We start from the raw sequence: 23,172 nt of genomic DNA on the forward strand, positions 1-23,172 counted from the left end.
GAATTATAAATTCTATATTCTATATTAGGAATTCTTCTTTTCTTTGTAACTTCTGAACAAACTTTACACATGCCTTAATTTAAAAGTACTTTATTGCTTAAAAAAAAGGCTATCATTTGCGTTTTCAGCAAATTGTAATTACTGATCACAAAACAGTGTAACAAATATGATGATAATGGAAAAGTTTGAAATATGAGAATTACCAAAATGTGACAGAGACATGGATTGAGCAAATGCTGTTGGAAAATGGCACCAATAGACTTGCTGGACACCAGGTTGCCATAAACCTTCAATTTGTTTAAAAACAAAAACAATGCAGTGTCTGCAAAGCACAATAAAGTGAAGCAGAGTAGAACAAGTTATGTCTGTACTCACTATATTCTTTCCCATGTGTAGGAGAGAGAGTTGGAAGGCTATCTTTTTCATAAGGGTTTGAGGCTTTCATATATATTTGTGGAATTAGTCCTTTGATTGATGTTACAAATATTTTTTCTTTTTTACTTTTGGATAGCTGATCATATTTATAAGTCATTTTTTAAAATGGCTTTTTCATTTTATGTTATAGTCACATTGGTCTCTAAACTCTAGTTATAAAAGATTTGTTTAGAAGAATCTTGGGTTTTTAGGTTTGCATTTTAAATGCATTTTCATACATTTGGAAATTTTTATGTAACAGTTACCCATTTTCCCCCTTATTATTTATTGAATAATCTCTCCTTTCATCCAGTGATATTGGTTGGAAATGGAAAATGGAAAAATGAAATGTCTTTATCAACTAGTACTAATATTCTATTAATAAGGTACTGATTTTCTTTTTTTCACTGAACTTTTTGTTTACCCATCAGTACCACCATATTTTAATTATCGAGGTTTTATATTAAGGTTAAAAATTTGTTGAAGATAATTTACACTTACTACGCTTTATTTGTAGCTTTTCTCTCTTTATGCTGTTTAGTTTTCATGAATTTTAGTTACCTCTTCTATTCCTAAATAAATACATAAATGTATTTATGATAATGAATAAGTTCATTCAATAAATGAGTAAGTTTCTTGTTGGCCTTCTTGGGATCATTTTAAATTTTTTAAAAGCAAGGATGGGAGATGATATCTTTAAGTTGATTTCTTCTGCCAAGACCGTGGTATGTCTTCCTTTTCTATTTCGTAGTTGGACATTTGGATACCTCAAATGTATTTATGCCTGGACGTTTTATCTTTTTCATTTCTATTACAAATACAGTCTTTTATTTCATCCTACCATCTGATTGATTATATAAGTTTAAATTGGGGGTCAGCAAACTTTTCTGTAAGGGCCAGAAAACAATAATTTTAGGCTTTACAAATCATCAACTTCTCAGCACCACCACTATATTGAGAAAGCTCAAAACAGCTTCAAAATGACAGTAAGCAATACATACATTACAAATGACTATAGCTGTGGTCTAGTATAACTTTATTTACCAAAAAAGGCAGCAAGTCAAATTTGACAGGTCAACATAGTTTATAGATCTCTGACTTAAAGAAAATTCTTAACTGAATTTCATATTTCATATGAAATGTTCATAGCTTAACCGAATTTATATTATTTTCTGCATTTCTCCTGGGATTTCTGGGTTTACCATTAGTTCATCGGCAAATTGTGATGAACAAATCTTCTTTTTAATTTTTATATTTCTTACAACTCCTGGACAGTGTTAGCAGCAGTTGTGATAGTCGTATTTTCCCCTATTGCTGATTTTAATGTGAACAGCAGTAGTGTTTTTCCATTAATTAGAATGTTGACTTTTGGGGTGGATAAAAGAATATTAAATCAAGGACATATCTTAAGTAATTAGGAGGGGTTATTGTTTTGTTTTATTTTATTTTATTTTATTTATTTATTTGACAGAGAGAATGAGCACAGGCAGGTAGAGTGGCAGGCAGAGGCAGAGGCAGAGGGAGAAGCAGGCTCCCTGCTGAGCAAGGAGCCCGATGTAGGACTCGATCCCAGGAGGCTGGGATCATGACCTGAGCCAAAGGCAGCTACTTAACCAACTGAGCCACCCAGGCGTCCTGGGTTTTGTTTTGTTTGGTTTGGTTAGCAGGAGGGACAGAGGGAGAGGGAGAGAGAGAGAATCTTAAGCAGGCTCCATGCCCAACATGGATCATGCGATCATGGCTAGAGCCAAAATCAAGAGTTGGTTGCTTAACGGACTGAGCCACCAGGTGCCTAGGAATTCTTTATAAAATAAGAATAAATACCAAGGGGCACCTGGGTGACTCAGTTGGTTAAGCATCTGTTTGGCTCAGGTCATGACCAGGGTCCTGGGATCAAGCCCTTCATCAGGCTCTGTGCTCATCTGGGAGCCTGCTTCTCCCTCTCTCTCTGCCTGCTGCTCCATCTGCTTATGCATGTTCATACTCGCGCTCTCTCTCTCTCTCTTTCTCAAATAAAATGTTTTTTTAAAAAAGAATAAATTTGCGATTTTTAAAAAAAATGTCTTAGAAGAACTCTGGAAGTGATTTGATTCTTTACATTGTAGATTATTTACTTATTTCTCAAAGGCATACACTGTGGTAGGCAAATAATGTCCCCTCCCCTACAGATGTCTGTGTTTTAGTCCCTGGAATCTATAAATATGTGTTAGGGTTGCATAGCAAAAAGAAATTAAGGTCAAGTGGAAATAAGGTTGCTAATCACCTGACACTAAGACAAGGAGATTATCCTGGATTGTTCGCATAGACCCAGTGTAATCACCAGGTTCCTTAAAAGTGGAAACAGGAATTGGAAAACAGAATCAAAGATACAAATATGTGAAGACTTGGACTGACACTGTTTGCAGTGACGATGGAACAAATGGGTTAGTTGCCAAGGACAGCCTCCAGAAACTGAAAAAGGCAAGGAAACAGATTTTTCCAAAAGAAGTACAGCTGTGCTGACACTTAGATTTTAGCCCAGTGAAACACATTTTGGAGTTCTCAAGTACAGAACGAAAAGAATAATAAATTTGTGTTGTTTTAAGTCACTATATTTGTGGTAACTTGTTACAGCATCCATAGAAAAGCATACAATTGATTATTTCTGATTTTACTGAGTGTATGGCTGATATTTTGCCATTAACTATGATGTGGTGGTTTTTGGTTTGATTTACGTAGGAAGTTGCCCATCTATTCCTGTTTCACTCTAAGAGGTGGTAGTCATTGTAAAACCATCAGTAATGGATATTTTTTGTTTGTTGACTATTTGGCATTTGTTACTATAATTTTTTTCCTTTTGACTTATTAGTGAGGTCAGTTGTTTTAAATTATTGTATCTGTTTAATTAATCTGACATTTTTGGAGTATATTCTACTTGGTTTCTAATATTATTTTGATGTTCTTCCAAAATGTGTTTGCTGATGTTTTATTTTGGAATTTTGCATTTACTTTTTTTGTTTTTCTTAAGATTTATTTATTTGAGGGAGAGCAAGCTGTGGGGAGGGGCAGAAAAGAGAAGGAGAGAGAAAATCTCAGGAAGACTCCATGCTCAGCATGGAACTTGATGTGGGACTTCATCTCAGGACACTGAGATGATGACCTAGCCGAAACGGAGAGTCAGAGGCTTCAGGGGTTGAGCCAGGTGCCCCACAAATATATTTCTAAGTGAGATTGGTTTCTAGATTTTTTTTGTCTTTTCTGAGGAATTATTTTTTGAAGTTACTCTTTATTTTTTGTGGTTTTTAAGATTTTTATCTCATCTATAGCTAATTTTAAAGTGTGTGTATTCTTACAAAATCATAAAACAGTGTGATTTTATTTTTACTGTATTTTGTTGTTCCTTCCTCTATCTCCCTCCAACCCAGGCTTTGTTTCCGGGGGAAGGTGAAGGCAATAAATAGCAATATTTGTAGGGCAGATTGTTTCTCACGCAGGGCTTTATCATATAAAGACCAAACACATTATCTGCAATAATATCATTAATATCATTTGGTGTGTGGGAAAATCTTTTATCTTGGCTTGTCACGATTCCTTTCTTAAAATGCTTGAATTAATAATTCTGTTCTGGGGCCTTAGCCTTTCAGCAGTAATTGTCAGTGGTTCTAGGGATTTTAAATTTGTTTCTATTTCAGGCAAGTGAATAGTTGAAAGAATTGTTTACATAAAGGTATTTTCAGTAATATAATGATATTAATATATAATATAATGATATGAATAGAATATAAATTATATATTATATATTACATATAAAATAGAGAATATAATGATATGTAATATAATGATAATATATCAGTAATACAATGATAAAAGGTACTTATCAGTGATCAGTTTTTTGGCCAAATTATTTCCTTGGTTATATAGATTGGTTTCTGTTCATATTGGCTGAAAACTAAGAATTGTTTAACCAAAGGCAGTGTTTTAATTATATCTAAAATTTTCATCCCAGTTCTCAGTTAATGCATGTAATAGTTAATTTTATTAATGAACTAATAGGAAAAACCATATTGTAGTTGCTATCCCAAACCAGCAGATGTTTTACCAATAACATGGTTAGGCCCACTTTAAAATATTTTGTTTGGCACTGGCGGTAAAGTGGTCTTGAAACAGCTTTTGTCATGGACCAGGAAAATAAGCTCTAAATCAATTTAATATTAGTGGTTATAGTTACATGATTCTTCTGCTCTGTTTCTCCAGTTTCATTTTAAACCTCTGTTAAGAACAAAACCAATACAGTGTTTTGTATGCATTTTTGTATTGCATTTATCTCTTTCAAGATTGGTAAGTAAGAGAGAATGATGTTAATGTAATGTGGAAGTCACATTGGTTCATATCTAATTATTCCTAAACAAGCCATAGGAATAAAATTATAATTTTTAATTGGAACGTAAAAGAGCTCTTGGCTCTTTGCTACCCTGAAAGCAAGGGGTTCTTTGAACTGTATTTAAGAAAATTAAAGACAAGTTACCTGCACCAGGGCCTTTTACTTAGAGATTTGTTCCCAACCGGACATGATTTTTTGCAGTTGATATATTTCATTGCTTTCTGTGCATGTCTTAAAAGTAGCTCCCCACTGCTTTTGTGGCTTTGACCTGTACCAGTTTGGCACCTACCAGCCTTATTTTAATTACTGTTGACCCTTGAATAACTTAGGGGTGGTTAGAGACATAATACTCTGCACAGTTGAAAATTGTTTAACTTTTGACTCCCCCAAAACTTGATTAATAGCCTACTGTTGATAGGAAGCCTTACTGATAACATAAAGAGTTGGTCAACATATATTTTGTATGATATATGCATTATATACTGTATTCTTGAAGTAGCTAGAGAAACCTAAATTACTAAGAAAATAATAAGAGAAAATACAGTACTGCCATATCTTTGTCAAAAAAAAAATCTATATATAAGGACCCACTTCCAAGGGTCAGCTGTATAGTGTTGCCAACATTTTTAGTCATTTGTTCTGTGGCTCTAGGCTGCCTGAGTGACAAAATTAAATGCCTATTTCTTTGTCTCTGAGGCTATTTTGACCTTGAAACTGAAAAGTATATTTTAACTCTTGAAAATAATGATTTTTAGCTGTTAAAGGTCCAAAGAGTGAAAGTAATGCTTTTGAGAAGAAATCCAGAACATTTCTGTGGTTTTAAATGATTGTATTTCATTGATTGTAAGAGACACTTTCTTCTCATTTAACCTTTTTTGAATTTCAAAGCATTTGTAATTGATGAACTTCACAATTTTTTTTTTCTCTTTTTAAGGTGGGTGCTATATGATTGATGATATGTACTGGATTGGGTGAAATATGGTATTAGCTAGTAGATCAATTTTAAGAAATTAAAATATTCCCCCCTTTTTATTTTTCAGGAAACCCAGTCTTTTGAAGGTCACACTATAACCTGTGGGTTCTAGAACTGTTTTTCAAAAGTTCGTAATACAGACTGTGACAAAGTTTTCTAAATATTTTATGAAATGGAAGTTTAGATCTTGTTATGAATACTAAACTTTGAAATTACAAAATAGTTTCCTTCATTTAAAACAAAAAATTTTAAGTGAGAAAATTAGCCCATTTTTCTATTAGATTATTATAGAATTTATCATTTTAAAATTCAGGTTTTTCTTTATAGTTGTAATTTAATAGAGCAAAGTGGAAGTTATGACTAGAATTATGCCTATTGGATTTTACCATTTATCCATTTGTCATAACTTGTCTCATCATGTAAGAATGACTTATTTGGTGTCGCCTGGGTGACTCATTTGGCTAAGTGTCTGCATTTGGCTCAGGTCATGATCTCAGGGTCCTGGGATCGAGCCCCGCATTGGGTTCCCTACTCAGCAGGGAGTCTGCTTCTCCCTCGCCCTCTGCCCCTCCTCCCAACTTGTGCTCTCTCTCAAATAAATAAAATCTCTTTTTTAAAATGACTTATTTGCTTATTATATTTTAAAATTAAAATTCTTATACACGTATTTTCCCTTCCCCAGCTTACAGTCTTCCATCACTTTTATAGCATATCTAAAAGTGATCATTCTGATCATGGCGCTTCCCTGTGCACCACCCCCCAAGCTCCCAAACTTATTTAAACTAATTATCCCAAATCTCTTTTAAGAAACTGACTAAAGCTCTGAGCATCTGTTCTGAAAAATGTTCACACCCCTTTGCAATTTTGGGGAGCAGTTTTAGGAAGTTCTTTTCTTTTCTTTTTTTAAGATTTTATCTATTTACTTGAGAGAGTGTGAGCACAGAGAGGGAGTGAGAGGGAGAAGCAGACCTCCCCGCTGAGCAGAGAGCCCATTGTGGGGCTTGATCCCAGAACTCTGAGATCATGACCTGAGCTGAAGGCAGATGCTTAACAGACTGAGTCACCTGGGCACCCCTTTTCTTTTTTTTGCTTTTAGCAGATTGTTTAGAAATGCTAGAAAAATATTAAGAAGAGTGATATTGCCTTGATCTTCAGTTTATAGAAATGCTTTTAATGCTTCATCATTAAATTTGATGATTGCTGGTAGATGCTTTAAATGCTTCATTTTCTTTATTAATAAGAGCTGCCCCGCCGCCATAATTAGGAATAGATTTAACTTTGTGGCAGATTCTTAGAGTATTCTTTAAGCATCTACTAAGATGATCATGTGAACTTTGTTCTTTGATCTGTTCATATGGTTTTTAAAAAATGAATACATGAACTATTGTATTTAATTTGCTGTTTTGCCTTCCAAAACATGTTTGTCTTCATATTTGAAGATTGGTTTCTTGTTTTAAGGTTCTGTAAACTGATTGTCTAATGAATTTAGAAGCTTTCCATCATCCTCAGAAATGCTATAAATAGCTCAGAAATGAGCTGTTCCTTGATAGAATTTAAATATACTTATTATACATTTACATTTATTGTGATTATTCATTTTTTAATTCCTCACATCAAATTTTATATTTATCACAGTTTTCATGCATGTGTTTTGATTTCTTCCCATTTCCTAAATTTTTTTTATTATGTTAGTCACTGTATAGTACATCATTGGTTTTTGATGTGGTGTTCCATGATTCATTGTTTGTGTATAACACCCAGTGTTCCATGCAGTGTGTGTCCCCTCCTTAATATCCATCACCTCACCCACCTCCCCTCTAAAACCCTCAGTTTGTTTTTCCGAGTCCACAGTCTCTCATGGTTCGTCTCCCACTCCAATTCCCCCTTCGTTTTTCCCTTCCTTCACCTAATGTCCTCCATGCTATTCCTTATGTTCCACAAATAAGTGAAACCATATGATAATTGACTTTCTCTGCTTGACTTATTTCACTCAGCATAATCTCCTCCAGTCCCATCCATGTTGATGCAAAAGTTGGATATTCATCATTTCTGATGGCTGAATAATATTCCATTGTATACATGGATCACATCTTTATCCATTTGTCTGTTGAAGGGCATCTCAGCTCTTTCCGTAGTTTGGCTATTGTGGACCTTGCAGCTATGAACACTGGGGTGCATATGGCCCTTCTTTTCACTACATCTGTATCTTTGGGATAAATACCCAGTAGTACAATTGCAGGGTCATAGGGTAGCTCTTTTTTTTTTTTTTTTTTAAGATTTTATTTATTTATTTGACAGAGATACAGAGAAAGAGAACGTACAAGCAGGGGGAGTGGGAGAGGGAGAAGCAGGCTTCCCACTGAGCAGGGAGCCTGACATGGGGCTTGATCCTAGGACCCTGGGATCATGACCTGAGCGAAAGGCAGATGCTTAACGACTGAGCCACCCAGGCCCTCCTATTTTTAATTTTTTGAGGGACCTCCACCCTGTTTTCCATAGTGGCTATACCATCTTGCAATCCCACCAACAGTGTAAGAGGGTTCCTCTTTCTCCACAGCCTCTCCAACATTTGTTGTTTCTTGTCTTACCAGATTTTGCCATTCTAACTGCTGCCCGTTTCCTGACTTCTTTAATTTCAATTCTTTCCTTCCTTCCTTTCTTCCATCCCTCCTTCCTTTCTTCCATTTCTTCTCTTTTCTAATTTTTATGAGTTCTCTTTCTATACAGGTCTTTACCATTGAATTTTTTTTTATTTTTTATTTTTAATTTTTTATAAACATATTATATATTTTTATCCCCAGGGGTACAGGTCTGTCAAGACAGACCTGTATCGCCAGGTTTACCACTTCACAGCACTCACCAAAGCACATTTTACCATTGAATTTAACAAATATTTAAAATATTCTCATCAACATCTAAGTGTTATTTATCCCCATATTTACAAACACTCACAGTACATACCCAGCACTTAAGTTTTTATTGAAATTTGGAAATTGGGTTTCAAACTAGTGGTGATTTTATCTCTGCATTTTTAAACATATGATAATCTTCTTTCTAATAATCTTCTGTTTTAGAAATTAATTTTAAAGCCCACCACTGCACTTAATGTTGATGTCTTATTTATTGCTTTTCTTATAAGAAATATGTTGGGGGTACATGGAACAGTGTACTAGTAAAACATAGGTGATGCAAAAATATTTCTTTTTAATTTATTACAGAAACAACAAATGTTTATAGGTTGAGAGGTAGATAAGGAGATACAAATTAACAACTATGTTTATTCTACTGATCAGCATTAAGAAACTTATTCTAGTAAATAGAAAGATTTTGGTCTTAATTTCAACCATTTTAATTTTCTGATAGACTTGGGAATCTGTGCGGTATCTGTTAATCAGAAAACTTACTGTTTCTTAAACAGTTTTGGAAAATAATGTAACAGCAGTGAAGTAGTAACGTATTTACATTCCAAATTAAAATAGCTTTCAAACCACTGTAGTCAGTAAGTAGTAATGTTGCCGATATTGGTAACCAAGATGAAGAGCAGTGGAGGGTTTGATACTGAAGATACCAACCTTAAACATAAAAAAGAATGGGGAAATTTCTAAATGGGTATTTAGAATGTTCTTAATACAGTCATTTTTAAATTCTCCTTCTCCATCCCCTTTCTCTCATCCCATTTTGTAGTTCTTTTCTAGTATAAGTGTTAGCTAATTTAGATGTGGACCATCCTAGTAGGAGGGTTAGTTTTATGCATTCTACTGTATTAGGAAACTCGTTTTATACGAAAAGTTTTCAGTGCTAAAATATTTTTGGTAATTGGTTGAGTTCAACCTTTAGATAGTAAGAAATACAGATGAATATTACAGTGCGTGGTAATGGTAGGCCTGGAAAGCAACTTGGAAATACTTTCTCAAGTAATAATTGTACCTCAGGGAATCCCCTTTTTTTCTCCTTTTGGTGACCATACTTTGTTGTATTAAACTTTCTTAAAAGTGTCAGGTATAAGGGGACTCAGATGAATAGAGTCTTAACTGGCTAGAGATAAGACAATTTGAACTTCCAAAAGAATATTTGCAGTGAATTTAGCCAATCAAATATGTTTAATTCATCCATTTATAATGACACTTTAATAGTAATTTTTAAATTAAAATAACACATACTGTAACATTCATCCTTTTCAAGTGTGTATAGCTCTGTGCACAAGGTTGTGCAGCTGTCATCCCTAAATTGCAGAACATTTCCATCACCCAGAGAGAAACTGGACTCACCAGCAGTTGATTCCCATTTCTTCCTCTCACAAGTCTTTGGAAATTACTAACCTACTTACTGGTTCTATGAGATTTGCCTGTTCCCATCATTTCATATAAGTGGAATTATATAGTATGTGGCTTTTTGTGACTGGCCTCTTACACTTAACATAATGTTTTCAAAGTTCTATATTATAGAATCTATAAATAACTTATTTATTATAGGCGAAGAATATTCCATGGTATGGATATAACACATTTTATTTATTCATTTATAAATTGATAGACATTTTGGTTGTTTCCACTTTGGGGCTGTTATGAATAATAATACTATGAATATTTGTGTATAAGTTTTTGTATGAATGCACCTTTTTGGTTCTCTTGGCTAGATATGCAGAAGTGAAATTACTAAAATGGTAACTCTTTTTACCTTTTGAGGAACTACCAAACTGTTTTCCAGAATGGTTTCACTATTTCCAGAATGACTACATTCCCCCAACACTGACAGTCCCCATTTCTCCACATCCTCACCAGCATGTGTTATTATCATCAGTCTTTTTGATTATAGCTATTATGGTGGATGTGAAGTGATAGCTCATTGCAGCTTTGATTTGCATTTCTCTGATAACTGATGTTGTTGAACATCTTTTCATGTGCTTATTGTCCATTTTTGTATTTTCTTTGAAAAAAAAAAGTCTGTTTAAATTCTTTGTCCATTTTACAATTTGATTTTTTATTGTCGAGTTGTAAGAATTCATTATATGTTCAGGAGACTTAACCAGACACCTTATGTTTTCTAGATACTGTTAACAAATATATGATCTGCCAATATTCTCTCCCATTCTGAGGGTTATCTTTTCACTTTATTGATAATGCCCTTTGATGAACAAAAGTTTTTCATTTATATCAAGTCAAATTTATCTGCTTATGCTTTAGTCGTTGTACCTAGGAAACCACTTCTAAATCCAAGGTTGTAAAGATGTTTATTTATGTTTACTTCTAAGAGTTTTATGTTTTAGCTCTTATATTTAGATCTGGATCCATTTTGAATTAATTTTTATACATAGTGTTAGAAAGAGGTCTGATTTAATTACTTTGATCCAGTTGTCTCAGCATCATTTGTTGAAAAGACTCTTCTTTCCCCCATTAAATTCTCTGGGCAGCTTTTTGAACATCAGTTGACCATAAATGCAATGATAACGTTTCTGGACTCTTAATTCTGTTCCATTGATACACATCTGTCTTTACACCAGTATGGCAGTCTTGATTGATACAGCTTTGTAGGTGCACCTGGGTGGTTCAGTTGGTTAAGCATCTGCCGTTAGCTCAGGTCATGATCCCAGAGTCCTGGGATCAAGACCCACATCAGGTTTCCTGTACAACAGGGAATCTGTTTCTCCCTTTGCCCCTCATGCCACTAGTGCACTGTGTTCACACTCAGGCGCATGCGCATGTGATCTCTCTCCCTCCTCCCTCCCTCAAATAAATAAATAAATGATCTTTAAAAACCACAGCTTTGTAGAATGTCTTGAAATTGGGAAGTGTGGGTCCTCCACTTTGCTCTTTTTTTTTTTTTTTAAAGATTTTTATTTATTTATTTATTTGACAGAGAGATAGAGAGATAGCACAAATAGAGCAGCAGGCAGAGGGAGAGTGAGAAGCAGGCTCTCCACTGAGCAGAGGGAGCTGGTTGTGTGGCTGGATCCTCAGGACCTGAGCCTAAGGCAGCTGCTTAACCGACTGAGCCATCTAGGTGCCCCAACATTGCTCTTCTGTTTATTTTTTATTTTTTATTTTTTTTAAGATTTTTATTTATTTATTTGACAGAGAGAGATTACAAGTAGGCAGAGAGAGAGAGGAGGAAGCAGGCTCCCTGCTGAGCAGAGAGCCCGATGCGGGACTCGATCCCAGGACCCTGAGATCATGACCTGAGCCGAAGGCAGCGGCTTAACCCACTGAGCCACCCAGGCGCCCCTGCTCTTCTGTTTAAAGATGTTGTTTTGACTCTACTGGGTCTTTTGCATATGAGTATCAGGGTTAGCTTGTGGGTTGCTGAAAAAAGAGCCAGATGACATTTTGGTCAGGATTGCGTGGTATCTAAAACCCTCCTAATTGCTTTAAGAGGATGATAAGGAACCATTTTTTTTTAATCTGTCTTGAAAACTGGTAAATAAAGTAACAATTTAAGTATTTCTCCTGTTATTCATGTGTGAACTATATCAGTAGATAACCAGATAGTAGGTGAAGAGAAATATTTATGTATATACTGTTTAATAAATGAAAATGAAATGGTAGAATTAGACTGTCCCCATTTTGCAGCTCGCAGTGAGTGAACCGATTAAGGCATTGAATATCAAGAGCTCCAAACATGGAACATCGCAAGAAGAGATAACCAGACCTTATGTAATTCTTGATAAAAGAACACAGTACTATCTATAGTCTTGCCAAAAGGATTAAACATGAGATTGGTCAAGTTACTGCATTCAACTGCCACTTTGCAGAAAATACAGAAGCCAAAGGGGCTGCATTGAATTGTTCCATGAATATAGAGTGATTTTTACTGGGAAAGGCCAGGTCAGATGCCTTGAGTTTTTCAGTAATTACAAGGGGTAACATCCATTTAAAAAGATATTTAAAAGACAGATTTTTTTAATGATTTCTTTCCTTTTCAGTATGAACCTTTTTTTTTTTTTTAATCCTTTTAGATTCTCTCACATTACTTGTGTACATTCATGGATATGGAGAGAGATGTACACACATACAGATAGACATGAAGATAAGTAAATATACGTGTATGCACATATTGCATATGCATTTACACATTATACATATACATAAGTATACTATTGATTTGGTTTAAAATGTTCAAACTGGGGCATCTTGGTGGCCCAGTTAAGCAGCTGCCTTTGACTCAGGTCATGATCTTAAGGTCCTGAAATCTAGCTCCATGTAACATGACTGCTCCCTGCTCAGTGCGTAGTCTCCTCCTTCCTCCCCTTCTGCCCACCCCCCATTCCCCCTCTCTCTCAAATAAATAAAGTCAAAAATATCAAATGTTCAAACTGTTAGCTTCAAAACATGCTTTCTTCATTCAGCAATCTATGTTTTCAGGTTTTCCTATAAAGAGAAGTAGATTTTTACCCTAAATGTCTATAACTTTTGTAGAATGTTCCATAATTTCGTTAGCTTTTTCTTTTTTTTTTTTTGTATATTGATAGGAAGCTTGTTTCCAGTTTTTCTTCACTACAGATTTTAGTGAATATCTTCCTGCATGTATTCTCGTCAAAGTACATATTAAGTTGTGAAGTAGCTGTAAAGTTTGAAAAGATGGCTGGGGGGGAGCCTGGGGAGAAGGAAAAAAAAATGATAATCAAGTTTCTTTCCTTATCTATCTACTTTTAAAGTGTAAGTGTATGTAGATTTTTCTTCTGCCCAATTGAGTATTTAAACTGTGTTAAATTTTGTGAGTGTTTTTGTACCTTCAGCCATACTCAGGATAAAGTAGAGAATTCTTTCCATTGGTTTTGAAAATAATCTGAGGTTAGTGCACAAAAATATTTCATATCATGTTAAATGAACTAGCTAATAGTAATATGAGTTTGATTGTTTTCCATGTAATTTACCATTTCACAGAAGGATGTTATTTAAAAAGTGATGCTGAGGTTTTGTATTAACTTGCAGCACTGAAATTCAGAGTTTTAAAGGGATTTTTAATATATTTTACAATGTACATATTTGTATACAACAAATATTTATGCTTCTTACTGATGCTATGTGTAAATTTAGTTTCTAGAAGTGGGATTATTGGATTAAGGAATAGAAACATTTTCAGGACTTGTGAAACATTGGAATCTGCCCACCAGAAAAAGACCCCTACCAAGAATATGATGATTTATGCCCATTTCTCTGAATGCTAACATTATAATTTTTACATACTAAGGAAGTTGAGCATGTTTTTTCTAGAAGTTTACTGATCCATTTGTATGCCTTCTGTGACTATCCCATTATGATGTTTGCTGGTTTTTCTAATGATTTATAAGAGCTGCAAATAGTGGCTAATAATTTTGTTACAAAATATGTTTCTATCATGACTTATGTCTTTTTGAGTATTTTTCTTGGGGGAGAGGGAGAATATTTTAGTTTGTTTTGGTTTTATTTGTATGTATACACATTCTCAGCTTGAGTTGAAAAACATGTACTTTTATTTTCTACCAGTTCCTATAATTATGATTTCCTTTTACTTTTGTGTATGGGGTAAGGTAGATTTGGTTTTCTTAAAATTATGTTCCTTTAAAAGTAGATTGCATAGAGTTAAGTGTGAGAGAGTGAGAGAAAGAGACAAAAATGCTCTTATAGTTAAAAAGAAAAATACTGTTCTCTAATAGACTGATTTTCAGTTAGGATTTGAAAAGGCTTTTTTCATTTTTATATCCATTAACTGAATAAGAAAACCAAACTAATTTAGTCAGACAACTTTGGCTTTTCATTTTGACTTCACTTAAACAACTGTGTAGTTAGAGATAACAGCATTCAGCTGACATTGGGTAAGAAATGAGCAAATTTGTATTCAGATTTCTTTTTCACCTTCCTAGCTCTGAATTATTTCTTAAACTTCTTTTTTTTTAAATGATAAAGTACACATAACAAAAAGTTTACCATTTAACTATTTTTGAGTTTATAGTTCAGTGGTATTAATATACAGTCACATGATAGTGCAGGCATTAGCACCATTCATCCCCATAACTCTTTTCATCTCGTGAAAGTGAAACTTGATATCTGTTAAGTGTCACAATTCTCCCCTCCCCACAGCCCCTGGCAGCAACCATTTTAACTTTAGGTCTTTATGATTTTGACTACAGTTGAGCCTTGAACAACATGCTTTTGAACTGTGCAGGTCCACTGATCTGCAGACTTTTTTCAATAAATATATTGGAAAATCTTTTAGACATTTGCAACAGTTTGAAAAAACTCGCAGATGAACTGCATAGCCTAGAAATATTAAAAACATTAAGAAAGAAATATTTATAAATGTAAAATATATGTAGATACTAGTCTGTTTTTTCATGATTATGAAATTATAATTATGATTTTCTCAACTTTTTTCTACCTTTATTGTAAGAATATGGTCTATAATATATATAACATACAAAATATGAGTTAATTGTTTATGTTATTGGTAAGGCTTCCCAGTGTAAGCTATTAGTAGTTAAGCTTTGGGGCATTCAAAATTATACACGGATTTTTGATAGGGGGTTGGTGTTCTGACCCCTGTTCCAAGGATAAAGCTGTATTTTAGGTACCTCGTATACGTCTGACTCCTGTTCCAAGGATAAAGCTGTATTTTAGGTACCTCGTATACGTGGAATTACACAGTATTTGTCTTTTTGTGATTAGCTTATTTCACTTAGCATAATGTTCACAAGGTTCTTCCACATGTAACATATTGCCCAACTTTTTTTTCTTAAAGCTAAAAATATTCCATTGTATGTATATACCACATTTGGGTTTCTTACATGTTTTAGTTATTGTGAATAGTACTGCTATGAACATGGGTGTACAAATAATCTCTTCAGGACCCTACTTCCAATTCTTTTGGGCATATACCCAGAAGTGGAATTGCTGGATTCATATGGTAATTCTATTTTTACTTTTTTGAGGAACCACCATACTACTTTCTACAGTGGCTGTACCATTTTATATTCCCCGTAATGCACAGGGGTTCCAGTTTCTTTTGGAACTTTTCTCTTTTTTCAGTAGGAATCATCCTAATGTGTGTGAGGTGGTATCTCATTATAGTTTTGACTTGCATTTCTATAGCAATTAGTGATGTTGAGCATCATTTCATGTGCTTAGTGGCCATTCGTTTGTCTTCTTTGGGGGAATCTCTTTCCAAGTTCTGTGCCCGTGTTTGAGTTTGGTTTTATTGTTGACTTTTAGTTAGGAGTTTTCTGTATATTTTGGATATTAATCCTTTATTAGACATATGATTTGCAAAACTTTCTCATTCCTTGGGTTGCCTTTTACTCTTTGGATAGGGTCTTCCGATGCACAAAATTTTTATGAAGTCGAGTTTGTCTGTTTTTTTTTTTTTTTTTTTCTTTTGTTACCTGTGCCTTTGGTGTCATATTCAAGAAATCATGGCCAAATGCAGTGTCTTGAAGCTTTTGTGTGCTGTGTTTTCTTTTAAGAGCTTATTGTATTAGTCTTCCATTTAGGTCCTTGATGCATTTTGAATTTTACCTGGTGAAAATTAGGTAAGGATTCAGCTTCATTTTTTTGCATGTAGATATCCACTTTTCCCAGCACCACTTGTTGAAAAGATTGCCTTTTCCCTTTTGAGTAGTCTTAGTGCCCTTGTTGAAAATAATTTGACCATTTATGTGAAGGTTTATTTCTGGACTTTTATTCTGTTCCATTGGTCAGTACGTTTGTCTTTATGCCAGGACAAACTTGTTTGAATACTTTAGCTTTGTAGTAAGTTTTTAAATGAGGATGTGTGAGTCTTCCAGCTTTGTTCTTTTTCATGATTATTTTGGCAATTCAGATTTCTCGAGATTCCACATGAATTTTAGAATGGGTTTTTTTCTTTTTGCAAGAATTCTCATTAGTATCTTGACAGGGATTGTAAATTGCTTTGGGTGGTATTGACATCTTAACAGTATTTAGTCTTCCAATCCATAAACACAGAATGTGTTTCCATTTTTTTCTGTCATCTTTAATTTCTTTCAGCAGTGTTTTCACTGTACAAGTATTTCACCTCGTTTATCCCCAAATATTTTATTCTTTTTGATGCTGTTGTAAATAGAACTGTTCCTGTAATTTTCTTTTTTAATTGTGTATAGAAATGTAACTGATTTTTGTGTGTTGACTTTGTATCCAGCTACTTTCCTGAATTCATTAGTTCTGACAGCTTTTTGCTGAGTCTTTAAGGTTTTCTACATACAATATTATATCATCTATAAACAGAGATCATTTTACTCCTTCCTTTCCAGTATGAGTGTCTTTCCTTTCTTTTTCTTGCCTAATTGCTCTAGGTGCAACTTCCAGTACTGTGATGAATACAAGTGGTGAAGCTGACCTAAATTAATCACAGTTTACCATCCCAGTTAACCCCCTGGAAAATTGCAAGCCTTCAGCAGACTCCAGAGTTCCAGAATAGTTATATCAGACAGATCATTCCTGTGTAATTGTCTTAAGTGGAAAGACACATTTTTTGTGCTTCCCACTCAGCCATCTTCCCATAATCTGAAATAGTTTTTGTGTTTTTTTAAGATTTTTTATTTATTTGACAGACAGAGATCACAAGTAGGCAGAGAGGCAGGCAACGCAAAGGTAAGCAGACTCCCCGCTGAGCAGAGAGCCCGACACATCCCAGAACCCTGGGATCACGACCTGAGCCAAAGGCAGAGGCTTTAACCGACTGAGCCACCCAGGCGTCCCTGAAATAGTTTTAATAATCAGATATTTTATTAAAAACTGGTATGATTAAAACGGAGGCCTATTTTTCTCAGACTTAATGCATTAAACTATACAATACGCTTTCCAGATAGTTCAATATTATTGATTATTTGTTATGAAACCATGATTTGAATTGAACTCACTTTGCTTTTCAGCACTTTTTCATATATTCGAATTTTCTTTACAGAAATACCGGTATCAGGATGAAGACACACCTCCTCAAGAGCACATTTCCCCACAAATCACTAATGAGGTGATAGGTCCGGAACTAGTTCATGTCTCAGAGAAGAACCTGTCAGAAATTGAGAATGTCCATGGATTTGTTTCCCATTCTCACATTTCACCAATAAAGGTAGGATGAAATTTTTATTTTGTTGCTATGAATTATATATTTTGTTACTCCTATAGCTCATGCTCAGAGAGAACTCTTTGTTCATGTAGAATTTTCATCCCTTGTTTATGGTTTCTTAGTTATAGGGAATTACATAATACTTATTAGCATTCTAAAAACATTTTTAAGGATATATTTTATAAATGAGTTTTATTCAGTGATACTATCATTGAGCCTAAAAATTCCCACAAAGGAAATAACTATTATATTTCAAATACTACACATTGAAGTGTTTAAAATGTGTTTTAAATATTAGTAGGTATAGAAAAAGAGCATTAATACTAACATTAACTCCCTTCAGAAATAACCACAGTCCTGGTTTCTTCTAAAGCTCTAGCACACATTTAGATCTCCAATCAGTGTACTATTTATTTTGCTGATTTTACATTTTATATAAATGAATTATAATGCATATAATGGCAGCTTGACTTTTTTGCTCAACATTATATTCCTGAGATTGTTTTCACTGCTCTGGAGTTGTTCTTTCATTAATACACTATAATTTATCTTACTTTTGATGGATATTGAGTTATTTTCAGAATATTATGAATATAAAAAGTGCTATTTAAAACATAGGTTATGTATACATATCTTTGTGGATAACACTAGATTATTTTCCAAATAGTTAAATAATTTACATTTTCAGCAGCAATAAAAAGAGTTTTAACTGATCTGTATTTTTATCAGTACCTGGTATTCTTATTTTTGCCATTGTTTGGGACTTGAAATAGTATCTCATTGTGATTTTAATGTGCATTTCCCTGTTTGATAATGTGGTTTAATATATTTATTACTCATCCAGGTTTTCTATTCTGTGATATAACCTCTCAAGATTTTTGTTCCTTTTTGTCTTTGGTGTCCTTTTTACTGATCTTAAACATTTATATATTTAGAGTAAGCAAACAAGTTGTGGGGGGCAGAGGGAAAGGGAAGAGAATCCTCAAGCAAACTTTGCTCTCAGTGTGGAGCCCGAGGTGGGGATTGATCCCAGGGCTCTGAGATCATGACCTGAGCTGAAATGAAGAGTTGGCTGCTTAACCAACTGAACCCTCAAGTGTCCCTACAAGTTCTTTATATATTCTGGATACTAATCTTTTGTTGGTTGTATGCATTGTGAATAAGGATTATTTTTTCCCAGTAAACTGTAACCTGTGTTTTATAATCTCTTTGAAAGATGATTTAGTATTTCTAGTTAAGATTTTTAATGGTTATACCATTTAGATTTTTCTATTAATAGTTTTGGGAGGTTATTTTTTCTAGGAATGTGTCCATTTTATATTTATTTCAAAATACTGTTATTAATATTTTGGGGGTTTTGTCTATAGCATATTTAGGTATGGCCCCCTTTTCATTCCTCATAATGTTTATTTGTGCTTTGTTTTGTTTTCTTCCCCTTGACCATTCTTGCCAGAAGATGGTCTTTTCGAAGATTCATCTCTTTTTAAAAAAAAATCTTGGGGCGCCTGGGTGGCTCAGTGGGTTAAGCCGCTGCCTTTGGCTCAGGTCATGATCTCAGGGTCCTGGGATCGAGTCCCGCATCGGGCTCTCTGCTCAGCAGGGAGCCTGCTTCTCTCTCTCTCTCTCTCTCTCTCTCTCTCTCTGCCTGCCTCTCTGCCTACTTGTGATCTCTCTCTGTCAAATAAATAAATAAAATCTTAAAAAAAAAATCTTGTGTCCCTCCCCCATGTGCTGTCATCTTCACCCTCCCTGTTTTCACACACACATTTACCCACATAATATATGTGTTCCATGTAAATCTATAAATATAAGGTGTAGATAACCTACATATTAACTAAGGTTGTGTTTAGTAGAAGCAAGCTGACCTTCCCTTGGAAGGCTGAATGAGAGATACAGAGAGGAAGAAATTGGTGGCTATTAGTGACAGAAACAGTTCTTTTATCTTATCCCCCTTCTCCTCTTAACAGTGTTTTTTCTCTTCTGCTTTCTTTGAGTTTATTCTGTTAGGGTTTGGCGGTTTTACTTTTTTTTTCCCCCCTAGTTTCTTTAGTTACATACTATAACAGTATCTGTCTTTTCTAGTAGTAGTGGAGTTTGTAAACTTTCCTTTAAATATCACTTGTATCAGCAAGTTTTAAAATGTAATTTTTTTTAAATCATTGTAACATTTTCTTTTATTTCCCTTGTGATTTTATTTGCCCCATGAGTATGTTTCTTAGTTTTTAAACATAGTGATACAGGCAGTTTTGGTCTGAGAACCCAGAAGTGGGGGTCCTTTAGGACCAGCCAAGAGAGTGCTTGGCTTCATGCAGGGTAGAAATCAAACACGAGCTGGAGAAAGTGAAGGCAGAGTTAGTTGGATAAATAGCCCAAGTGACAGGTAGAGGATAGCAGCTGGAGTATCTGGAAGACTCAGGAAGGAAAGGAGAATGAGTCTCTGCACTTGGGGCTCACCGTTTGTATTTGAAAGGGGTCCAGGATAAGTGGTCCTTCAGGAATCCAGGGTAGGGTCTCATCAGAGGTGAATAACAGGTGAATAATGGGTGTTATTTTAGAAATCATTGAAAGTAGAAGGTATTGATGCCAGAGTCAGCTGCAGTTTTTCAGAGCTAACCTCCTGGAACGTATTTAGGATCTGACTCTTCTTAGATGTTACCAGATGTTTGGGGGCCTGCGACAAACCTCAGAGAATAATTAACTTCTTGCTTCTTCCGTGGAGTGGGAACATCGCTTCTTTGATTTTTTACTCAGATGCGAAATAGAACATGAGTAAATGGGCCCTAGCAGAAAAACAGCAGAAATAGAGCCTTTCTAAAATGTAGTTCCTTCAGCTTCTCTAGCTCAATAGGAGACATTTATTCCTTTCATATCTTACTTTAGATTATATTTTCTCATGTCTTATCTCCCATCTTATTTGCTTGGAAGTTACACGTTTCTCTTCATTTAGTGGTTATCCCAGAAATTTTAATATACATTTTTAACTTACAAAACTAAAGTCAGTAAATCTCTTCTGTCTTCATTCTGAATAACATAGAACTTTAGAACACTTGAATTCTAAGCACTCTGTCTTGCTGGATATGCTGTTCTTGTTTATTCCTGTTTTCTCTTGACTGAAGTAATATAAACTATTACTTGAGTCATGAAATTCTCCCAGGTAAGCATAATTCTTTGTTTCTGATGTTTTGAATTTCTGGTCATTCTGATGGTTACAAACTGTGCAAAGTTAATTTGCACACTCTCAGCTCCTCATTCTTTTGGTTGGTTGTTTTGGTAGTTACTTCCATGTGTATGCAAATTATGACAGAGGTATGGGCAGTGAGGGCCCCACCCCCTTTTCAAAAGTTGAATATAAATAAACTGATAAATATTTTAGCAAATTGACAACTTGAAATAAAAATGAGAGTCTTAACTAATTTCATTTTAGGAGAAGGTTGATAGTTGCTGGCCCTTGGATTCAGTGCTCAAAGTCAAACTAGATTATAGGTTCACTTACTTGTGTACTTATTGTTTGTTTTCCTGCTAGAAAGTAAGCTTTAGAAAGACAAGCATATTTGTGAAATCACAATAAGGAAGGTTGTGGTGAAGATTATAGTACACATAAAGCCCTTGTGGTTGACCCATGGGCATTGCTTAACTCAGTATAAGATTGAATGCACCTAGAACCAATACGAGTATCTGGCAGATGTGAACTTTTTTTTTTTTTCTTTTTTAAAAGATTTTATTTATTTATTTGACTGGCAGAGATCACAAGTAGGCAGAGAGGCAGGCAGAGAGAGAGGAAGAAGCAGGCCCGCTGCTGAGCAGAGAGCCCGATACGGGGCTCAATCCCAGGACCCTAGGATCATGACCCAAGCCGAAGGAAGAGGCTAACCCAGGCACCCCGGCAGATGTGAGCTTTTGCAGTGACTATTGTCAGGTTTAAATTTTTGAAAACTTTTGAATAAAGTTGATTATAAGATTTCAGGGGAAAAAAATCACCTGCCAGAATATTAGTTTTTTATCAAATAATACATACCTTTAACAAACATTTATTAAACCTCTATGCTAAGTAACTTTGTTAGATTTCCGTGATGAATATTTTTATGGAGAGATATAACAAAGTATGTAACATGCAAAAATAAAGAGAAAAATTAAATTTTTGGACTATTCTAAAAAAAGAAAATGAATATTAGGACAAGATGTTGAAGGTGTGGACAAGATGCAGTTCAGAGGAAAGGCAGTTACTGGAGAAAATAAGTAAAGTAGCAGGGTGATAATCAGAGGAAACTATAAAAATTCAGGAAAGTTTATTATAGTGTAGCTTTGGGAACTTGTTAGCAAACGGGGGCCTCAATCCTGAGCTGATGAATGGCCCGATGAAAGGTTTGCCACCATGAAATGGGCTATGAAATAATCTTAACAGGTTCTTGCGGTAGTGGTGCTGATTCTCATTACTGAAGAAAATGAATGAAATAAGGTAGTGATTGAAAGTTACTTTATTCAGCCTTATTTTAGCCTAAATATAATTATCATTTAAGACTCTGAAAGGGAAACTTTTGCCAGTGCTGGTCAGTTTCAGGGAAGAGATTGGCAATATAGTGGTGAAGAATTCTGTGGAAGAAAAGGACAGACACAGTAGGTAAATTTTCATAGTATGTAAGAAATCTGCAAAGAAAGTTTAGCTTTTAAACAGTTATGAATATAATAGTGTATCATAATAAGAGCAGTGTCAAGATTCCTAAAACTGAAAATGAGCTGGGAATTAGGAAAAATGGTCAGAACAGTAAAGTGAACAAATAAAACTCCAGCCTATTTCAAAATAGATTAAATCAGGATGAATTGATAAGGAGGACAGTAGGTGCACTGCTTAGTATGGGACGTTGTGTTGATGATTGAGGAAATTAAAGAACTCATATTTGGCTTTTGTTTTCAGTGGCAAGGAAAATTATGTTCAAACCAAATTGTGCAAAGTAAATATAGTTAAGCAGGACTTGAAATCGAAGATAGAACAGAGTATGTGAGCAGATAATTATTTTAAATATCTATATCACCTAGCCTGGGTACATTTCATCCAGTAGTATTTTTTTTTAAAGATTTTATTTATTTATTTGACAGACAGAGATAACAATCAGGTAGAGAGGCAGGCAGAGAGAGGGGAGGAAGCAGGCTCCCCGCTGAGCAGAGAGCCCAATGTAGGACTCGATCCCAGGACCCTGAGATCATGACCCAAGCCGAAGGCAGAGAGGCTTAACCCTCTAAGCCACCCAGGCGCCCCTCATCCAGTAGTATTAAGAATACTAGCAGATTACTGCTAATGAGATCACTAGCAGTAGTTGGTAGTTTTTCAAATATTGTGAGAAATGAGGGTAGCAGAAAAATAGACATAGGCAAA

At 34.8% G+C, this 23,172-nt stretch overlaps 1 protein-coding gene across 17 annotated transcripts in view; it reads left to right on the forward strand.

Moving 5' to 3' along the window:
* Window positions 1-23,172, forward strand: part of DLG1 (discs large MAGUK scaffold protein 1) — a 261,449-nt gene that overhangs the window by 87,877 nt on the left and 150,400 nt on the right. For all 17 annotated transcript variants that reach the window (XM_082699240.1, XM_082699246.1, XM_082699255.1 and 14 more), the window contains one exon: window positions 17,640-17,804. In XM_082699240.1, the coding sequence (XP_082555366.1) occupies window positions 17,640-17,804 (165 nt within the window). The remainder of the gene's footprint in view (window positions 1-17,639; window positions 17,805-23,172) is intronic.

Source organism: Mustela nivalis (assembly GCF_964662115.1).
Source record: "Mustela nivalis genome assembly, chromosome: 1".
Taxonomy (NCBI): Eukaryota; Metazoa; Chordata; class Mammalia; order Carnivora; family Mustelidae; genus Mustela; species Mustela nivalis.